At 35.2% G+C, this 22372-nt stretch overlaps 1 protein-coding gene across 3 annotated transcripts in view; it reads left to right on the top strand.

Annotated features, from left to right (window-relative positions):
* Positions 1-22372, top strand: part of ATRNL1 (attractin like 1) — a 430796-nt gene that overhangs the window by 126157 nt on the left and 282267 nt on the right. For all 3 annotated transcript variants that reach the window (XM_066323527.1, XM_066323528.1, XM_066323529.1), the window contains exon 20: positions 7331-7424. In XM_066323527.1, coding sequence (XP_066179624.1) covers positions 7331-7424 — 94 coding nt within the window. The remainder of the gene's footprint in view (positions 1-7330; positions 7425-22372) is intronic.

Here is a 22372-nt window from a genome sequence, read left to right as displayed (position 1 = left end):
GGCATGATTTAGCAACTCTCAGCTGTCTAGAAATGTACTGATGTTGTCAGCCTTTGATAAACAAACCTATTTTACCCTGTACTGAAGGAGATGTCAAGAGCTCACGTGGATGCTGTGCCTGGCTCAGGAGGCGCTGAGGGCAGGCAGCTGCAAGCTGAAGATGACATTTTCTTAAATCACTGTTACTTGATCCTCAAATAAGCCTTTCTTAAAGCCAGTCCTCTCATCCCAAATGCAACAGAAAGAGCAGGAATTTTGCTTGTTTCTAATTTCTGCATCTCCCCTTCTATATGTGTTTTGGATTGAAATGGTTACCCCTGTGGTAATGCAATCCCTTATACCTCTAGAAGGTGCTCCCAAACAGGGTCTCACTTTACCTTTTGACATGTTAAGAAATTAGCTGGAAAGTTCTGTGAACTTCTCTTTATAGCTGGCTCGGAACCAGCCCGGAAGTGTAGACTGGACCCTGGAAATGTCACTCAAAGACTGTTGTTTCACTCACTGGGCCAAGGGCCAAAAAGCCCACCTAAGCTCTTAGGTACTAAAGAGAGAGATCAAAGGAACTCCATGCTTCTCGAGGTGCTGCAGCAAACAAGGAGTTTGTGCTGTGCTCAGCTTTGTTGTTTTGCATTTTGTATTATTTTCTGTCTTTATTAAAACCGTTTTTATTTCTCAAGGCACCCACAATCAGCCTCTCACTCGTTATTACAGCCACGTTCTGCCAGGCTGGACCCTCAGAGTGTGGGTGAAACCCATCACCCCTTTCCTAATGGGGCTCAGGAACCCCCTCCAGCTGGTGAGAAAATAGGTTTTGAGGCATCATGCACCTCATTCCTCAACTGATCATGTGAAGATCCTCACAAAAAAACACATTTCAGTGTGATTGCAGTTGATTCTGTCTTTATTTTCTGGGTGCTAAATGCATTATAATGCCAGACCATGTTAGTTATTTAAGGGGAAAAAGTGCCTCCTTTGCAGTGGAATACATTAAAAATCAGTTGTATTTTGTACCTCCTAATGGCTAATGGAGGGAAATGATTTGCTGACTTCTTTAAATTTCGTGGCATTTTTTGCCTGATAAATTGTGTAAGTAATTTCTTTTCTTTGGGCTTTTATTCTGAATGACCAAATACACACAAATAGTTGCAATCACCAGTTGTTGACTTCAGATGTTTTTCACCTTAGATTGGAGTTTTTTCTTACCTTTAAGGCTGCTATGAATAACTTTTAAATGCTTTTAAATATTTCTGCATTTCATATTGCCTTATAATAATCTTTTTTCTTTATTTTTTTTGTTGTAATTTACAGTATGTTCTCTTTAGAGAGAACGAGGGGAAAAATAACAGCCTTTTGATGAAAGGAAGTTTTTGACCAAAATTTCCAAAATAGTAGAGAAGCTGCTCTTTTAAGAAATTTTTAAAAGACATAACAGCAACAATAATTATAATAATAATATGTGCTAGGCCTTTTATTGCCTGAAAAAGTCTTAAATACATCTCAGTATGGACATTAGACCATGAAGGCATCCAAAATCTGCACTTTAGTTTTTTGCTTTGAAAATAACTACCATAACTCACTGTTTAAGTTTTTACTGAAGCTAGTAAAAGTTTGTCTGTGAGATCTGAAATGCCTTCTTTTTAAAGTAATTCTAGTTTTCTCTTGTGTTTTCATGTGAGAAATCTCTTCACAGTTGAGAAAACTAAGAGTAGTTTAGGGAATAATACTTTGAATCTTGGGAAATGTCTCTTTAAATGCTTGGATATGTAAAAACTGTCCCATACATTAGATATGGTGTTCAGTTTTGAGGTGAACTCCTAAAATCTGCAGGTTATTCCAGTTTAAAATTTGTAGGCTATTTAGGATTTGGTAACTAATGTTAATATTATGTTAGAAATGAAATAAATAAGCAGAAGGAATGAAAAGGAAACTGATAAGTATGACATGTTAAACTTGTCTCCAAATAAGTATTAATAATTTCACTTGGAATTTTTCAGTTTTCTGTACTCAATGCTAGTGTGAAAGTTTGTTTTTAAAACAGATTAACATGAAAATTGCTGCTACTGTATTTCATGAGTTCACATGGCAATGTTTTGGTTCAGCATGTTTTTTGGTAGAAAATGCATATTATTCCAGCAACAAGGAATAAAAATTCTGTACAGTGGCTCAGTATTGGCATGAGAGATTCAGGTGCAGCATTACTCTCATTAATTGTTTAAGGTTCTGCTCAGTTCCTAACAAGGAAAAAGATCTTGTCCTTCAGTGTTAATCTTCTGTGTTGCATTTTCATTACCTACTTGTATAAAACAAAATTATGGTTTTCCAAGCTGTCTTTATCCTGTTAGTTGCTGATGTATAAAGACAGCTTTACTGTGATTTCTTGAGAGGTATTTATTACAAATGAGCAAAAGAAATCCGTGCACTTTTCAGGATGAATGCTTTGAACAGAAGGAATAATGAAATACAAACATGGTGGAACTATTTTACCAGAGCAAAAATGGCTAAAGAACAAATACAAGCCTTTAATTGATGAAGGTTGTCTTTAAGTTCAACCAAACTAAATTTTGATTTCTGTCACAGATAATCAGTCTCCTTGTTGTTTCTGGGTTTATTAGGATAAATATCCCACTTCTGGAATGTGTGTTTAGTCACAAAAGCTAAGGAGATGACACCTGTGATCTCCAGATTGCTTGACTGTTTCTTTTCAGGAAAAATTAATTGCCTTGCCAGTGTTCAAATGATCACAGTAGTGTTAGCTCAAGATTGAATGAAATTGTTTGTGTTTCACTGTGACTTTAAGTTCCATATTTGAGTGAGAGAAATCCAAAATATTTGTCTATTCTGTTTACCTTTTCTCTCCATCTCACAGTCCTTAGCACTGTGTTAGTACATCTATGTTTTTTCTTTTCTCTGCTATTAGGCTGCTATAAAAATAATTTGAGACCAAAGAAAGATAAATCGCAAGGTAAAACAAGAAAGAGGGAAATAAAAACATAAAATTAGTTAATTAGTTATATATGTGTTAATTATTTTGTTAAGACTTATCTGTTTTAGAAGATAATCATGTCACTGTAAAATGACAGTTCCATTTCTGCATGTATAGCATTATGTTCTAATAGCACATTTGTCTTTTTTTTGTTTTTGTTTTTGTTTTGGTACTCCTGTTTTTATTGGTCATTGCTTCACAGAAGTTCTTTAGGTTAATTTTAATGCTACTCAATTAATGATATTCCAAAAGTATTACTGGGCATGTCTTTTTCCTTTTACATTGCCTGTCTCAAGGCTGAATGGGTGTATAGAAGCAATTGTTGAATATGAAAAGGTTTTTGGGGTTCCTAACAAAATACACATTTCTGGAGAATTAAGTGACTAGACAGTTTTGCAATATTGCTAATGTAGAAAATAGTCTCTGTAGGGCAGCTGTCATATGAGTAGACTAATGGATTACATAGGTGAACATTTACAGGGAAACTGAACATTTAAATGTTGAATCTAATAGAAGTTTATTCTTGCTATTTCTTACTTAGCCTAGCCTAAGAAATGCTGTATCTCCTTTCCTTCTGATTTAACTTATGCCTTGAATGTTAGCAAAATTAACAAAGTAGCACACCTCAGTATTTAATGGCATTGTCATAGCTTTCCTTTTAAAAAGCATCAGCAGATAGATAGATGCAGATAATTGCTATAAGGTGTCTTACAGTAATTATCCATGTGCAGCTGTGGTTTAGCAACCTTTCATGTAAGCAAACATATTTACTTAAATCACCATCTGTAGTGAGCTCCATTTGAGAGAAAAATGCTCCTGCAGCTGTGTGTTGGAGATGGGGACTAACCAATAAGTGTTTTTAAATTCAATTGTTTAAAATGCACACTGCGTGGAAATAGTGATGGGTATTCTTTTGTTGTCAGCATCAGCAAGAACATTTATATGCTGAGCTGGCAGCTTGGAATCAATCATACTGTGGATTTATTATTTAATAAATTCTATAGAGTTGTGATTTTGCAGCATGGATTTGCTCTTCTGGATTGTACTGCTTTCGTATAATCTTTCTGTTCCACTTGGAATCTGCATGTTGTACAAAAGAGTATTTTGAGCTGCTATTTCCCTAAAAATAGAGTAGATACTGCAAGGATGATTTTTTTCTTACTGTTCATAAAGTTCTAATGTCATGATTTCAGTAAATATGTAAAAATTAACAAAAGTTTAAATTCTATCTTCTAAGTAGGTTTTTATTGTGAGCCGTGGATTATTTATTTAAAATATTTATTTATTGGTAAGAAGCATGGTATAAGTAAGTATTTAAAATAACTGTTTAAACAAAAGCAGATGTGCATCATATAAACCCAAGTTGAGGATGAATGCACAAAGTAGTATGGGGAGAAGTTGGGCTGAACTCACTGTCCAAAGGTGCAGCACAGATTACACAGAATCATGGACATTTAGTTTGGGAAAAACATCTAAGCTCACCCAGTCCAACCATTACCCCATCACTGACCCCCATTCCCAGGTGCCACTTCCACACATCTTTTGAATCCCTCCGGGAACACTGAATTTATCACTTCCCTGGGCAGCCTCTTCCAGTTCTTGACCACTCTTTCAGTGAGTGAACTGTAGTGTTTGCCTCAAAAATAGTATGGAAAATAAAAATCTAATCTCTTTTCCTGGTTCCTGCCAGCTGACAGTGATTGGTACAAAATACAATTTTAAAACAGATTCCAAGGCTTGGTCTATTTCTAGTAGCATTAGACTGGGAAAGATCCTACTTTTTTAACTGTTGACTACAATATTATCCCAAGAGAAACCATTCTCTGAGAGTGGTTAAGCAGAGAGAAACAAATAGAAAACAGTAAAGAAAATATGTATAGAGGAGTATGGAAATATTGGGTTGATGGAAGAATGTCAGTCTTCTTCCAAATGTCCTACAATATTGTCCTGCTTCTGCTATTGCATTTCTTTGGTCACATACACTCACATTTGCTTCAGTAACAGCAGTGATGGCTTAAATGAATTTTTTGGGGGTTACCCCTCACATAGAGATCCACAGATTGGTAGAAATCCATCTTTCATCACACACTTGCAAGCCTGAGATAATTAACTGCATAGAAAAATCATGTTAAAATATGCTTTTGTTGCTGTGACACAGATTTTTTTTTCTAGATGAGATTTAGAAAGTGTAAATGCAAAGATGTTGTCTTTTTCCATGGTATTATCCAGGAACAGTGAGACTAATAGGAACTTGGTGAATGAGAGTAATAAATGTTCATTGAAGTGCTGCTACTGTATAATCATTTATGTTTTCCACTTTCACATTTGTGATCTACTTCCTATTAAGTGAGCAGTAATTGTGGGAGCAATCAATTAAGGTTAGTTGGCAATAGCTTTTATATTTGTCAAAACACTGACAGCTTTTGGAATGTGCTTCAGAATTCACCCTTTTAGCTCCTTTATAACTTTTGTACTGTCTTGTAATGGAGCATCACTGTTAAGAGCACTTAACTAAAAGCAGAATAAGCTGCTAAAATATATATTCCTGCATTTTTCACTGAAAGCATTGCAAAGATTTACACAATTAAAATTAGCTTTTACAAAGAGACTTTTCCAGTTTAAAGTGCCTAAATAATGATTCCATAAATGTAGAGTGGAAAACATGAATGATTTGGAAAAACATGACTGATGATATAGTGGCAGCACTCCAATGAACATTTATTACTCTCATTCACCAAGTTCCTGTTAATCTCATTGTTCCTGGATAATGCCATGGAAAAAGACAACACCTTTGCATTTACACTTTCTAAATCTCATCTAGGAAAACAAAAAAATCAAGAGGACAGCGGAATTACAAAATGTAGGATTTTGTAGTAACTGTAGGTATTTTTCAGAAGTGTTGTGTTATGAATCAGAGAAAACATCACACATCACTCTGTGCTGCACAGAAATTTCTGGTGTTTCTTGCAGAAAGATTGAATGCCTGGCACCTCCATAGTATGAATTAATTCTTCAGTTCAGCTGGCGATTTAATGAGCTCTGAAGACTGAACAAACCATTGAAGTCCCGAAATGGACTTATTATTTCAATGATATCTTACATTTAATTAGGTTTTTACATTGTCTAGTACCTTTTTCTCTATTTGTCTTAGGCTGTGGCAGAGAGGTGAGAGTGTGCATGGGATGGGACACTGTCAAAGAAGGATTTATTGTGTGTTATTCCTTATCAGTATAAGGGAAGTTTAAAACTCAGTTCGTGATAGGAATTCAATATGAGATTATAAAGTGGAGAATAAACTTTTATCTTATACAGGTCACCACTTGGTACCATATCTGTTCCCAAGCAGGACCTCATATATTAAATCCTTTATCTTAGTCAAAATTAAAACTTCAGTGAAAGCATAATATGAACATCATGGTAGGTTCAAAGTTACTTTGGATTAAAAAAAAGACTTTGAGTGTGGTGTAAACATTAGCAGGGAGTCATTCCATGGATGTGGAGATGTATTGACACTTTTACCAGGGAGAGAATAGTAAGTTTTGTACAGTTGGTTAGGAATAAAAAATGGATGCCTAAACAAGACAGTAATTCAAATAAACATGGAAAGGAAAAGGCAGAAGAGAGCTCGAGATCTGGGAATAAGAAGATGTTTTTGAGGTGGGAATCTATCAGGCAGCAAGAGTGGCAGTGAGCAGACCAATGTGGAGAGAATTACCTTGGCCTTAGAGTGGAGTGGAGTGATGATTTTCCTGTGATTCTCCTCCAGTTCAGATTTCAGGAGCTTTGAAAGTTGCCTGTTTCCTGCTTTTAGAAAATTATTCTTATGGACTATACCTGTAGTATTTACTCTGCCTTTGTTCAAATGGTTTCAGTGATTTCTTTTTGTTGGCTTTCATCAAAAGCAAGAATTCCAATTATATTAAATCTTTCACCAAACATCCCCAATAATACTTTAATTAGAAATTTCAAATGAAATGGATTTTGTTCTTGCTTTTTTCATTGGTCAGGATTTCACCCTGTCTAGCGAAGATGAATTATGAGTATTTTTCTGTATTACACATTGAAATAGTAGGTTTTAATGGCTTTTCTCAAACTGCTGTTATTTAAGTTGTGGAGGAGAGGCTCTAATGGCAAACAAATAGTTTTTAACTCTGCAGAAAATAAAGTAAGTGATATACTAGTGGATTTTTCTGAAAACCATAATAATTGAAGTAGTAATAGATCTATATTTCAATACAGCTTGTAGGAAATTCATTTGGGATGAAGCATTAAAATCTGTGAACATTCATTTAGTTATCAAGTAAAGTGTGAGTGAGGAAATCTCACTGTTCCTTTTTGATTTTACAGCTTGCACATGCAGTGGACATGCAAATATCTGTCACATGCAAACAGGGAAATGTTTCTGCACCACGAAGGGAATCAAAGGAGACCAGTGTCAACTGTGAGTACAGTTAAATGTAACCTGAAGTTATTGCAATCCTGGATTAGTGGATAATCACTTTTTTTCCCATTTCACATCCTTGGTTTGGTACTGGGTTTTGTGATTGACCTGCTAATGTTTTCGTGGTGGATATAGTGTTCCCTACATTTCTCAGGAAATTTCACTATTACTTAGACTTTTGTTAAAGAATTACATCACAAATATAGGAAATGTTTTGAAGACACTAAGGCCTTTTAAAAAATGCATTTTTTTCCAAGAACAAACTGGAGAATTGCCTCTATTTGTCCTCCTTTTCTTAAGTTTTTAAAATATTAGTGTAAGGAAAAAAATTGTGAGCTAGTAATTACATTCATTACATTTGTCAGTTAATTCGATGGGAATCTACAGTGATTCAATTTTATGGTTTTGGAATCTTACCAAGGTGTTTTCAACATTATCCCAAATCATAAAGTAGAGACCATAGGAATGTGTAGCCCTATCATGGAAATACTCTTTTTTTTTGCACTGGTATAGCTTCTTGTGTTTAGAGGAAGAGTTTGCACCTTCATAAAAAGTGAAGTACTAACAACAACCAAGTACTTGGGGTACTTGGGGGGGGGTAACTTATCAAGTAGGAGAAATAACACATTGAACTTGGTTGTGAATAGCCTTGTATTTAAAGATGTTTCTTTCAGTCTGTTCTATCAGGTACACTGCATTATTTAATAGGAACCTTATTCGTTTTGCAGTTATAATTATTTCAATAGTATCTGGCAACAACCTTAGCAGTGTTGCTTGGAACTGGGGAAAAGGCACATGAACCCAGCTGACTCCTCCCCAGCAGGGAGAGGTGCCAGGAACTTCTGCCACACCAGATTTCTGAATTTGTCTTTGACACACTCAGTGAACTGGCTTGGATCCTACCCTTAACTCTTTGCTTGATAAATTGTAAAGAAACAAACATTTCTGATGCAGTATTCTGATCTGTGTATATCCGTGAGAAAGAGCTGCGCTGGCAGCTCTGCTGTTCCCCTGCCACCTCTGGGACTTTGTGTCCAGCTAATTGAAGGCTCTCAGGATGAGATGGGAAATCAAGATTAGGACTAAGTGATGAAATTTTATCATGACAAAGGCTGGAATGATAATATCTTTAAGCTCTGAATTAAGTCTTCACTGAGAAAGCTTTTTCCCCTCTCTTTTTGTGCCTGTGCAATTAATCAGTTCTAGGTGTTAATGAGTGATCTGATTACCAGCTACGGACTTGTATTGATGCCATTCTAACTATACAAAATACAGGAAGAAAAAAACCCAACAATTTCTCCTCTGTTCTTTGTAACACTTGAACCACAGAAAACAGTTTCAGTGCTGAAAATGCCAAGGCTTTCCTGATTACCCTCCATATAAGGCACTCTTTACAAGCCTTCACCCCAGCCTGTCTTTCATGCATCTCCATGGTTGTTGTTGTCCTTTGTCCTGTGTTTGTTTCATCGCTGTTTTTTCCACTCTGACTTGGAATTTTTGTCTCAGATGATTGGTTGTGGTGCTCAGCTGTAGCAGTCTGCTTTCCTGAGTTTTTCTATCCTAAAAGGTTCTTTTATCCCACTTGCTGAACTAGAAGAGAAAAGGTTTTCCTACTGGTGGACTTCCCTGGTCAGAAGTTACAGCAATTCCACAACGCAGATGAAACAGAAATTCGAATTTTGATTTTTCAAGGGTAAACTTAAAATTATGGTTTCAGACAGAAAATTCCTTTTAGGGCACATGTACTACATTTTCCTTCTAGATTCATATACAAACCAAATGCTTGTCCAAGGCAAGCTGTGGTGTTACAACATTTGATATTTTTAGTGTTGGTGTCAGTTTTGTGGATTAAATAAAGTCTGCAGCCATTTTCAGTTTTTTTTTTTTTTTTTTTTTTTTTTTTTTTTTTTTTTTTTTTTTAATATGATCACATTTCAGATTGTGAGATTCACATCTGTTGGGTTCATAGGCACTCAAGCAAATAATCACAGATTTTGAGTTGGAGGACATAATCAAGTGATACGTTTAGAATTTGCCATTTTACTCTGATGATTGGTTTGAGAGAGTGATCCATTCATTTATGGAAGTTTCAATCAAATGTTTTTAAACTATTTCCCTTAGAACATTAGGAGATAAATAAAATTAAAAAAAAAAAATTTAGGAGTCACTAATGAGTCACTGAATGCAGTTCCATACTCATTCTAAACTTTATATGGAGAATATGAACTTGATTTATTTTGTATTATGCTTAAAAAATAGAAGACTATTTCCTTTTTAAAAATCATTTGTACTCTCACAACCCCTCTTGAATGTATCATAAGATATATATGCAGTCATTGTCTAGAAGATAAGGAGAAATTTAAATCAGCTCAATCCTTTCCTTGTATTTATTACTTTATTATATTTTATATAAGTCATCTGAAACTTGATTCCAAGTGGGAATAGTGTTTCCCATTGCTCTGGATGAATGTTTTGGGGTTTTTTTGCTACTGACTATTTAGGCTGTTGAGCAATCTCAGCAGAAAAGCTACAACCTTGTGCTTTGCTAAAATAAGGATTTCAATAAAAATCCCAAACTCTGGCTGTTCAGTGAGAAAGTTAGATTTATATTTCTGTCAAGAATGCTATTGATTAAGAAGCCACAGCTGCAGGGCTCTATGTACACACCATGCCTTGTGGGCAGAGGTTTTATGAAATCAGGGACAGTTTACAACACTTTTTCTTTTTATTTTTTCCCCTCCCTGCCTTATCAACTCTGTGGTTTTATGGAATATCTTACTTATTTTATTTTTTATTTAAGTATTTTTTAGTACAGCCATCTCTCAGTTGTATTCATTTCTTAATTGTGCTGTGGGATGGCATGAAGCACAATGCCATTTGAAATCAAAATTAGTGTTGTAAAGCAGCTTGAAGCACACATTTGCGTTCTGTTTTACAATGTTTCTTTAATGCTCATGTATTTTTCGAATGTTAATATTTTTGTTTCTGTTGAGTTGGTAGTTTCAGTTGGTAAAAACCCTCAGTAATCTCATAATCACTAAATTATTGGAATGGTTTGATTAGTCTAAGTAACTAAACTGTAAACATTAAAAACAGATAAAAATAAAAAATACTTAGATATTTGTGTTTCCCCTTAATTGTTTGAAAATGAAACATCCTATTGGTAATAACAGGAAAATCATGATGACTTAAACCATATTTTTAGAGGAAAACTATTGCTTCAAGGCATTTTTAAAATCTAATTTTCTCTAACATTTGGTTTACTAGCTGCTGATTTTATTTTCTCATCAAATTCTGTCAATAGAGGTTTTCAAAATTCCATGTTTTGGTGTATCTGTGTGCAGGATTATACACACGGAACTTTTCAGGGAATAGGCTTGTGGGAATGTGCAGAATATGCTAAAGGGATGTTTCAAAATTCAAATTTTGATATTGAATGAGAGAAATTTTGCTGGATGCAAGGAAGAAAAATATGAAAATGATGGAATCAAGTGAGTAATTAAATAATTTTTGGAGAAGTTTCAGTACGTTTGGGCTCTTGCAAGTGGAAGCCTTCACTTGGTGATGTCTCCATAGCTTTTGTCATCACCATGTGAGAACTGGGCTAAAATTGGGATTCCAGACCTCTGTAATGAAAAACTACTAGCTGGAAGGAAAATACTGGGGGAAAAGTATGAATTTAAGGCTCACATTTCATAGTATATTTTATATAGTTGTAAGAAGGATAAATTCAAGATTGTAAAATGTATTGCTCATTTTAGTTCTAATAAAAGTCCACAACATTAATTTCTTAGACATATTTCTTTTGTAAAAGTGGAAGATATGCTATTTTATTTATAAAAATACACGGTATTTATTTGGTAAAAATCTTTCCTGTATGTAAGCTTTAAATAGCTGTTTAATAATGTAAGGTTCTGTGCATAAAAAATAAGCACTTATTGATAGTCTGCTGTACATAAGAATAAGATTTTAAAGTATCCATCCATACTCTTCTGTATAATTTCCCTCCACAGAATGGTACAATTCGTCTTACCAGATGGAAAGGCAGGTAAAAATAAACTGGGTTATGAGTTAAATTCGCCATTCTATTGATATCACTGCAGCTTTATTTGCAGATAGCAGAGTAAATCTTCTCCCAATTATTTCCACATAGAGTTTCTCTTGCTGCTTTCCAGTAGGGGAAGAATTGGCAGCAGTCGTATAATACATTCACTTGATTTGAGCTTCCTTTATCAGAGACACACACAAATCCTAAAACCAAGTAGACAAAAAGGAATTCTTGTCGCTAGAAATTTAATAAAGCCCCCCTTATTCTATTGAGAAACTGTCTTTTTCTGATTGGGTGATTAAGGGTATAATCCATTTAATACTGGTTACCATGGTGGTTTGTGGTTTTCTAAAGTTAAAAAGTATGATATTTAGTGGTTTAAATTACTACAGGACCAGCATTTTGGTTGTTTTTTTTCCTTCATTTCAACACTTTTTCTCTATTTCTGTCATTTGATCATATTCCGCTATTAGTTTTACATATTTGATTGTATTTGATAGGAGGTGTTTTCGACCTGTTCATGCTGAGTCCAGTCCTTAAGTTTTCAGTTTAAGAGAAAACTTTGACATGCTAATGCATGTTACCCCATTACCTCTGATGTCTGGAGGAGAATTACAGCAAAATCTGTCAGGTAGCTGTTGGTGGGTTTAGCAACTGCCTCTCTCCCTATTTAACTGTCTGAAAACTTCAGCTTGCCTCTGTAAGGACAGGTTCATGGCCTCAGCTGCTTCTCAAAGAGCTGGATCATTAGGTTTCTAAGGAGAACAATAAAATAAAACTCCTACTTCAACGTTTATGAGTACATTTATGTTTTAAATGTACTCATTTACTGCTCTACACGTAGTAATTATTGTCAGATGTTTCAAGGATTTCAGATATTTTTTCTTTTAATCCATGTTGCTTGCATCAATCATTTTTTTCTTAAATTGCAGCTTTCATTTAAGCAATATGTCCAATATTAAAGCTTCAGAACATGACCCAAATGCACTCTAATGGCTCAAACCCTCAGAAGGCACTTGAAACATTTGAGATCTAAAATTTGAAGAAAAGGAAAATACGGGGTTTTGGCAGTATTGTATGTCACTCTTGCCCTTTCTGTTGATATTTTTGTTCTGCAGTAGGCTCCCTTTGTCTGCTTTGGTATATTCAGTATATTATATGTAAAGTTCATGAGGCACTCTGGGATCTTTCAGAGTTGCAGGCTCTCAGGAAGTGAAGCTACACTTTTTGTAAGCATTGCTACTTCCAAACATGACATTTTATTCAGGAAGTTGTCCAGTTTTGCAGAAATGAAGAACCAGAGTTGGAATGTCATGTATCTTTCCTAGGAGACAGTGCTCTCAGAGCAGAAGTGAGGATGAGGTAGTGGCTGAGGGAGAAGCTGAGAGCATTGTACTGTGGGAGTTAATTGTGTTCTGTACCTATGAAATATGCCTTTTATCTTTCTGAGTTTAGTACTAATTGTCTGGAAAATGGGGAGCAGTTTGGGCATGAGTTTATCTTTCATGAGAATAAAGTAATTTTGCTTTGGCTTCTAAGTTGGGCTATGCCACAACTGACTGTATGCACAGATATTAATATGTCTCTTGGTTTGGCAGTTTCAACAGGGGAGAATCCTCTCACCACTGGGCTTCAGTTGTGTTTTCTAAGGTTTTTTATAGTCATTACTTCCTCTTCAGGCTACCTCCAAAAATGCCCAGTGCAGAGCAAAACAGGTACTTTTTACAATTGTTCAAACTCTCCTGGCTAAAGACGAGATGCAAGCAGTGTCCTTGCCTCTTGTGCCCCATTGGTTTACATTTTTAGACATGCTAGATAGAGATTTAATGAATATCTTTTTGGTTTCCTATTTGAAAAATATGTGGTGCTGGATTTTCTTTCAAAAGAAGTGAATCTCATGTTCTTAAAAATTGTTCCTCCAGTACCATGGCCATGCCATTCAGTAACTGGCATTTGAATAATCTGTTTTGCCCAGTGCAGGTTATATCAATGAAGCAGTGGAACAGGACAGGCTGCCTAAGCCTTTCACAGATCCCATGCCAGTGTGACCTGTTTTGAATTCCAGTGCTCAGGATGCATTTGTTTTAGGCAAGCCTCTTTATATAAAATGCTAGTAATTTTTGGTGCCAAGTATCAGTTGGCTAGGGACATACAGTTAAAGTAATATTTCTATGTGCTATTTTTATTAAAATAGAACAGCACAGCTGAAAAGAATAGATAAGTTTGCATGTTCTGTATGTCTGAAATACTTATAAAGTTTTAAAGCTTAATATAGGATGAAGACACTTATTCTGCCTTTAATTAGTAAGGTACTGACTATGGACTGAGATGAAATTAGGAGTGAGAGTGATGCTGATGTTTACTCATACAGGAAAAAGAGAAGCAGACTGTGCCTCATGGAAGAGTTACTGGGAGGAAGAGAGCAAGGGAGTTATGACTGCCATAAAATTGCTTTATTGTTAAGTCTGATTTTTTCTTACCCAGCAAAGTTGTAGCTTTAGTTTCTGTGTTTGTTTATAGAAAGGAGGTCAAAAGGCTTTGGTGGATTGGGCTGGCTTTACATCTTGCCTAGGGCTAGCTTTAAAGCAGAATTGCACATATGTGCATAGCCCATACTTTGTCTTAGTCTCATACAGGGTCAGAATAGGTTGCAGGGACTTACAGTTTGATGTTGTCTTTTTTAACCCCAGTTCAAGCTGTTGCTCTGCTGCATTGCACTGTCAGGGTTTGCACTGGAGGTGCCTGGGAATGCTTCTCTGTGGCCAGGACTGGAACTCAGTTAAGAGTTGGGGATGCTGAATGACATAAGTCACATAAGCCAGAACTTAGTATGAACAACTCCTCTTGTAAAGTACCAGCCCAGTGGGAGAGGTGTTTGCAGTTACACCATCTCCTGGCATTGCTGCTTTGAGAAAATGCAAAAGGAGACTGGAGAATTTCTTGTAAGACAGGCAATAGAGTGCTCAGATTCCAGAAAACACTTGCAGGAGGCTGCTGACGGTGGAGACAAACTTCTTTTCAGGATATGGCTCTAACCAGCCATTTGTCTTTTCTCATCTGCATGGATCCCCAGCACTACAGTCTGTTCTTTCTGTCCAGATGCAATGCTGGGGTCTCCACAAAACATAAATACATGCAGCTTGATTATCATGGTCATTACCTTTGCTAACCATTAACACAATCTTGTTCTTTCATGTTCCTGGGGTTGGATTATAAACTGTCATTGTTCACGGGAGCCATAATTAATCTCACAAATCAGAAATGGCCGTGTGTAGGATAGGATCTGTGAATTACTCTACAGGCAGGGGGGAGAAATAACACAGATTTCCAGGCGAGTATGAAGTTGGTTGACCCTTCTTACTGCTTTGGTTAAAGATAAGTTGTTCACTTTATAAAAGGAAAAGAAGATAACTGATGACTTTTCTGGCTACTCATCCTGCTGTCACCAGAAAAAAACCTTCATCTGAATTGTCACTGACAAAACCAGATATTTCAGTGAGTTCTTTGTAAAAAATCTACTATATACTGCTCTGTTGTAACTGATTAAATTCAATCTATGCTGTGTTAGAGTAACAACCCACTACCTCTACACCACTATTACTGCTACTGCTACTGCAGTCAGCTTTGGACAATTAACTATGGAGTAGAAGGGAGGAAAGCGCTTCTTCCTTTGTGGAAGGCAAATATTTAAGGAGATTAAAAAAAAAATTGAGAGTAAACAGTCCTACAAAACTTTATGGAATACAAAGCTTTTTCAAGGTGATCATCTTCCAGAAAACAAATGTTGCTAGTACGGTTTTTATGGACTTGGTATCTAGAACAAAGAATTTGACATATTTTGTTATTTTTGCCTTCATGAGACAGAAACACTGGTCAGTTTTAGAATATGTAAATATTTGAGAAAACAATGGTCTCAGAGTGGTTTTAATTGTTGATGTTTCTTAGGGGATCTTGGCTACTGTATAGGATATATACATCTGTATAGGAGATACAGATCATCTTTAAAAATGGCTTGTCAAAATGTTATGTGTCATTTTTGGTCCTTTGTGCTGGAAAAGAGCTGAGGAGGAAAGCCAGAGGGTTTCTGACATGCCCCCATCCATGCTGGTCACTTCAGCATCATAGAGGCAGTTTGTTAATTCTCTGGAAAGGAGAGAAGGGAAATAAGTGAAAAGGACTTACAGCAGCATTGCTGTGCCCTTCATCAAAACCTTTCACTTAAAAAAAAAAAAAGTTTTTGCTGTATAAAGCCATCAGTTTTCAGTTGTTTAATCAACAAATAGGTTCTTTTTATTAGTTTTCAGTTTAGGGTAAGATCAATCAATCTATACTGATAGGCTATTGGATTGCTACATCTGGAGATTTATTAATTGTTTCTGAACTTCCTTGTAGAGCTTCCCTTTAATCCTGTGGTTTCCACCAAGGACAAAATAGATGCTCAGCCTTCTCTGGTAGAGGCACTTAAATATATTCTAGTAAAAAAAACCCTCATGAAATTCTTTCCCTGAATCGTTCATGGTACCACTGTATTGACTATCTAGTAAGATTTTTCTACAGTATTCTGTTAGAGAGAAAGGAGAATTGGTTAGTTTTCCTTAACTGATTTTTAGAACAAATGAGGTTTGGCTGGCTGAAGCTTAGATAGAATGGAGTTATATTGTAAAGAGAATTATGATTTAGTTACAGACATTGATTTCAATACACAAAATTGGTATTTCATTATGTGCTGCTAGTCTTTAAATACTCAGTAATGGAAACTCCACTTGGGAGAAAAACAAGTAAAAATTGTCGTGGGTCACAGATATATGGAGTTTTGAGACAGAAAATGTGGTTTCTTCTCATTTGGAAGTGATCTGTAAAATTGAGATTATTTGAAAGGAACCCCAGCTGTTTCTGAAAATAGTATTTTTTGCATGTTCATGTAAATTCTGACCTTTTCTGAGATTCTATGGTGAGCTTATTAAATAGTATTGGCTGTCCCCCAAAACTCACCTTTGCCATTTTTGTTGATTTGCTTTTTTTTGCCTTTTTTTTTAAACAAAGCTTTATCTTCCTGAAATGACACCAATTAGTGAGGCATAAAGCATCAATTCTTAGTAAATGATGAATAGGACTTATTAGCACTTATGCCTTTTAAATGACTGAAAATAATTTTTTCTGTTTTAATTTAAGGAAAAATCCTTTTAGATAGAAATGAGTGATTATTTGACCTGATCTATACTTAATGTATTTGAATTTTATTAATATCCATCATTTTCTGAGATACTTGATTGAATGTAGGCTGAAGTTTATTAAAATAGATTTTTTGGAGAGCTATAAAATAGCTTTGTAATTGAATCCAGTGCGAAGTATATGTAGGAATTACTTCAGAAGAGTTTTCTTTTGAATTATCAGGACACTGTACAAATAAAATAAAGCATTAAGATATTGCCTGTTAAAATAACTATTTCCCTTACTATTTCACACTGTGGAAAATTCAAAATATATATGGAATGGGAGGTAATTTGGAATTTAAGCAACACTGTATTTCTTTCCTGAATTGAACTGATAGAGCACAGTCCTCTTGCACTCCAGGCTTTCATTTTTCAGCCAGGTGGAGAAAGTGTTTAAGGAGATCTTACAATGAAAACAGTTTTTCAATATAATCTGTATTAGGTTTGGCATTTAAAAAAAAATCAGGTTGAATCATTTGAAGGTGATACTGATTTTATTGACAGTTAACTGAAAGTATTGGCTTTTGTAGAGTTGTTTTCTGTTGAAAACCAGGTTTGCAATACTACAGTGAGTGTTGAGGGAGTTTAAAATGGTTGTGTTGCTGTTGCCGCTTATTGAAGCCAAATGATGACATAGTTTTGGTGAGGACTGAGCAAAGACTGAAGGGACTGTCTGCTGTTAAGGCTTGTGCTGTCCAACTCGGCACATTGTGGAGGACATAGTTTTTATTTGAAGGGAAGGCAATTTTTCTAAGGTAGATCTATCCAAAATACCTGTGTTTTCCTTATTATCAGTGTACAAGTTCAATGTATGTAGTGATTCAAACATTTAATTCTTTTCAAATAGTGAATTAAAAAACCCGAGTTTTTTGAATCTCAAATTCTTCTGAGTAGATCTAAAATTCTGTGATGTTTTCAAAGCTGCTGAAAATCCCTTCATTATTCTCAGTTCTTAACTCTCAGTTAAAATAATACCCATTGTGCAGCATAGATCTGGGCTTATAATTCACATCTGATAGGCCATTAGTATGGTAATTAGTAATTGGTACAAGAGTTGTTAAAGTTGAAATAGACATCTGGTTTAATCAATTTGTCATTAAGGAAGTGCAAGTGTAGAGGTAGCAATGGGAAAAGAAAACACCAGTGTGAAAGCTCAGAGCTCTCTCTGAACCTCTGAACTATCAACACAAAGTGAAGTTTGAAATTGGAATAGTGCCTCTTTATCTTGCTTGATATGAATTACTCAGTTCTCAGCTTGCTCAAAATACCACGCCCTGTCTTTATTTTAAAATCTATTTTCAAAACCTTACAAATAACTGAAGGAAATGAAGCTACATTGTGAATGAAAACCCACTGATAGATGTATCCATCAACTTCAGCTTGTGATATTCATATATTTTATTTACTGAGAAAGGGAAGAAGAGATTTTTTTATGGAGCAATAAGGAAAGGCTAGGTGAGGTGGGTACTAAAGACACTATTTGATAGAAATCTCCTGGTGATGGAAAGATTGCTTTTCTTTTCCTCTTATGGTCTCTAATAGATGAAATATGCATCTTCCTACTGCCATTTTCATTTTCTGTTTCCTGTTTCAGTCAATTGCATACCTTTACATATAGATGAAAATTCAGCTGGAATAGTTATATTTCAAAGTTAAGACGCTTTGTTTCACATTGTTGTCAGTTACTAGTTCTAAATTCCTTCAGTAGCAGCCAAAAGTATTAGAAGAATGCACACAAAAGCTTAAAGCTATGCACAGGTAGAACTAAGAAATGTATTTTGGTATTAAGACATGGGAGTGAGAAATACATTAGTCCTTATTTCTTTTTCCGTGAAGTTTCTGATAATTACGTAGACTGTGCACCTCAATTACACAGTGCTAAATTGTGCTTAAGGAATCACCATCCTGAGGGGCCTGCCAACAAACTTGCATTCTGCTGCAGCTGCATGTGCAGACATCTGGCAGTCAAGCAGCTTTTCTTACACATTGGATCTTTTTTCCATCCCAACCCTACCTGTGCCCTTGTTGCAGGAGAGCCCATGCTCTCATGCTTCCCCAAGGAAAGGCAGTGCTAGAGAAGCTTTCTGTGCCCCTCCTGCAGTGGATGACTGAAATGAAATATTGATTGCATTCTTGGAATGTTGGGTAGATAAGAGGACTGCATGCAACATTTTAGAGTTGTTTAGAAAGCTGTAGGTATCTGAGTTGCACTTCAACAATTGACATAAGGAAAAATAAAAGGCTGGAAAATTATACTGCTTCAGAAATGTGGTTGAAGACCTATCCTTTATTTGGTCACTGAAATCTATTGTGATTCCCTGGACTGATAATCTTCCTTGTTGCAGCTTTGTCTGTTTAGGAGGAATATTTCACTCCTATTTAAAAGTCAGGAGATGGACTACCTGGGATAATGAATTCTGCAGGCAGAACATATATAAGCACATGTGTCTACATAAACATCCTTTTTCCTTTGCCTTCATTCTTGGCCTGCATTATCATGTGAATGACATGAAATAATGAAAACTAGAAAAGGCAGTAACTTACAATAAACGTAACTGAAAAGTATATGTAGTATTTTACCTCTTAAAGATAAACTCACAACATGTGATACAAAAAGTAATTTCTCCATGACATGTAAGGTATTTTCAGGGAATGATAACCGATAAAGGCAAGAAGAAATAACATAGCACCAATTCTATCTGTACTCACCAGCTGAAAGATAATAATGTCTTAATATTAGAAATGCTTTCTTATTCTTTTCTTCTTCTATACTGAATAACCACCACAAGAAAGTATAAAATATAAATTAAGCTGCACAACCTTTGCATGCTTTGAGCTTTTTTTTTTGTGGATGTATTGAAAAATAAGTGGTATTTATCAGGTGACTAGATAAAGGGGCTGGGGAGCTTGATTACAAGGCCATAAATCAATCCAAGAACCTGATGATGTGCTAAACTTCAGCAATGGAGCCTGAGTAGCTTAGATTATCACTTCAGAAGGATTGACTTAAAGATTTACTTCTCCATCTCTATCTATTATTTTTGTATTACAAAAAAGGAGTTTTTCAGCAATTCAAGAAAAGAACAAAGTACTAGAAGTCCTAGGAAAGCTGTTTTAAATACTGTCAGGAGTCTGATTTAGAATCAAAGCAAACTTAAATTCACATTTGAAAACTTGATCTGTCACAACACTTTTTTTCTCAGTGTTGCACAGAGCAAAGATAAATTTAGGGATACTAGATTACAGCAGGAGGCCAAAGTGAGAGCAGCAAGACTGGCAAACCAACATATGGAATGTGTCAAAAAGGGCTCATTGTCCTGGAAAACACTTTCGGCTGCTCACAAAGAAGTGATAAGAATTAAAGGGTAAAGCAACAGTCAGGCTGAAAGAGATTTAATAAATCAGATTTCATAAAGAAGACTTAAAAAAAAATTGTTGTGGAAATGAGTTCTTACAAGATCCGTAAGGAGATAAGGGCAGCAATTACTTTCTAACAGCTGCTACAAAATCTAATCTTGTTCTCCTTTAGGTCATTTTATCCTCTCTTACGTAGAACCTCGATTTAATCACAGATTTGGGCCCCGATTCAGATAAATATTTTAATACATGATAACACCTAGTTCCTTAGGTTGAAGAGGGGATATTCCCTTGGTTTGGTGAGAATCTGGAACATATGGTTTACTTTTGTTTCCCCTGCTCTTGGGAGGCTGATTGTAAAATGTCACATTTGGGATAGCAGCAAGAGTTTCACAAAACAAATCTACAAAGTTTTTTTTTTTCCATTGCTGATACTTTGCTTCTCTTTATTAATTCATTTTCCTTATATTTATTATTTTTTAAATGTTTTCTCTACTTGGTAAAAAAGGGGTTTTTTGTGAGGAAAGGTAAAGTTGAAGGTGACAAATGGTGATTCAAAGAAATGAAAAATGTATAAATCAATCCTTCATGTTGAACAGAAGGATTGTCTCCTCTGTATTTATGAATAAAAGAAGAGATAGTAGCACTTCTAAACAGATGAACAGCTCCACTGCTGTTCAGTGCCAACCACGTGTAAGTTAAATAACTCTGAGATTCAGAAGTGGAAATTATGTAAATCTATTATTTGTGAAAGATATTTTTTGTTTTGTTTTTCCTAAGAAAATGTATTTCTTGTTGAATTGTACTGTAGGGTTTTTTTCCCATTTTATTTTCTGTTTTATTTATACCACCCTGATGTGTATAAAATTAAATGCATTTTCCACCCCGGTTTTATAGTAGAAAAAGAAAAAAAAAACTTTTGGGATGTTTTTGATTTCTTAATACTCTTGTTTTTTTGTTATTGACTTTCATGAAACCTTTCCTGTACCATTACTTTATTGCTTTTGCTCTTGCATTTTTGGAAAATAGATAAATATGTGATGTACTAAGTGGGTGGTCATTTGCCCTTCAGAAGCTTTGATTAGAGCTTTCTCTGTTCTCATTGTCTTAGAGTTGCGTTGGCCTGTTTTTCATTGTCTTCTCAATGTTCTTTGAATATTTCTATGTGGTTAAAGTTCTGATATAATTACAGGCTGTTTTTTGACTTAGTTGTTATGCCAGAGGAGGTTGATTCTTTTAATTGAAATATTTCAACCCGGGCATATTCTGCATGTGTCCTCAGCCTTTGACAATTTCCTCAACCAAAGAATCTCTTGTGTCTTGTTTTTATTATGTTTGTATCAAATGAAATTTTCTGCGACAGGTGTCATTTATGTACTGGCCTTAAAATAAACTACAATGAATATTCAGGAAACAGTGCTTCTTTCATAGGGAAAAGAAAGAATGAAAGCTTCTTTATAAATGTGGTAGAGGTTCTAATTCAATTATTCCAGTTGTGTACAGGCCTAGAAATGGAAAAGAAGCATTCAGTAGTACAACCCAAAGATTATTCTAATAAATCATCTTCCTTCTTAGTGGATATATTGACCTTTAGTCCAGATCTATCTGGCTTTCTGTATTTCTAAATAGTGTATTTGATGTTCTGCAGACTCATAATACAGTAAATTGTCATACGTTCTATTAACACACTGTAATATAAACTACCAGGTATGAACATTATGTATGAACATTATTTTCTGCAAATTTAGCAGTCATAGCTAGAATTTGTGAATATTCCTTATGGAAAATTCTGCTTCCTAATGCCAAAATCCAAACCTGATTATCAAAATTTTCTTCTGTATGGCACTAGGTCATGTGGTGCACATGCTGTTTTTAAAACAGAACATTTCACTGTAGTTCATGTCTGTTTCTTATGAGGTGTTTGTCAATGTAATATTTTGCCTTTTGAGTGTGTGCTTTTTCTTGCAAATAATGTGAATGTTATGAATCAACAAATTCAAGATTGCTCGTAAAACATTTTGCCATTTCAAAATTGATGTGGTGCACAAGACACTGCTCGAAAGTCACTCCTGAAGTAGAACTTTGAAATTAGAGGGCCATTCCAGTTATATTTTCTTTAAAAATAAAAATCCAGAAGAGAAACTTAGAATGATCAGAGAGTGAATTAGTTGGATTTTTTTCTACTCTGATAGTTTCAGAAGAGGATTCACCTCACAGTGCTCTCAGTTGGTTTCTTTCTCTTATTTATGGAAAATGTAGCAAGTACTTTGTTTTTCTGACATGATGGACCATTTCAGTCACCAGAATTATTTTTCAATTGACAGTAAAAT

Source organism: Sylvia atricapilla, chromosome 8 (assembly GCF_009819655.1).
Source record: "Sylvia atricapilla isolate bSylAtr1 chromosome 8, bSylAtr1.pri, whole genome shotgun sequence".
Classification (NCBI taxonomy): Eukaryota; Metazoa; Chordata; class Aves; order Passeriformes; family Sylviidae; genus Sylvia; species Sylvia atricapilla.
Note: the sequence above shows the minus strand (reverse complement) of the source record. Positions and strands in the feature narration are given on the sequence as shown.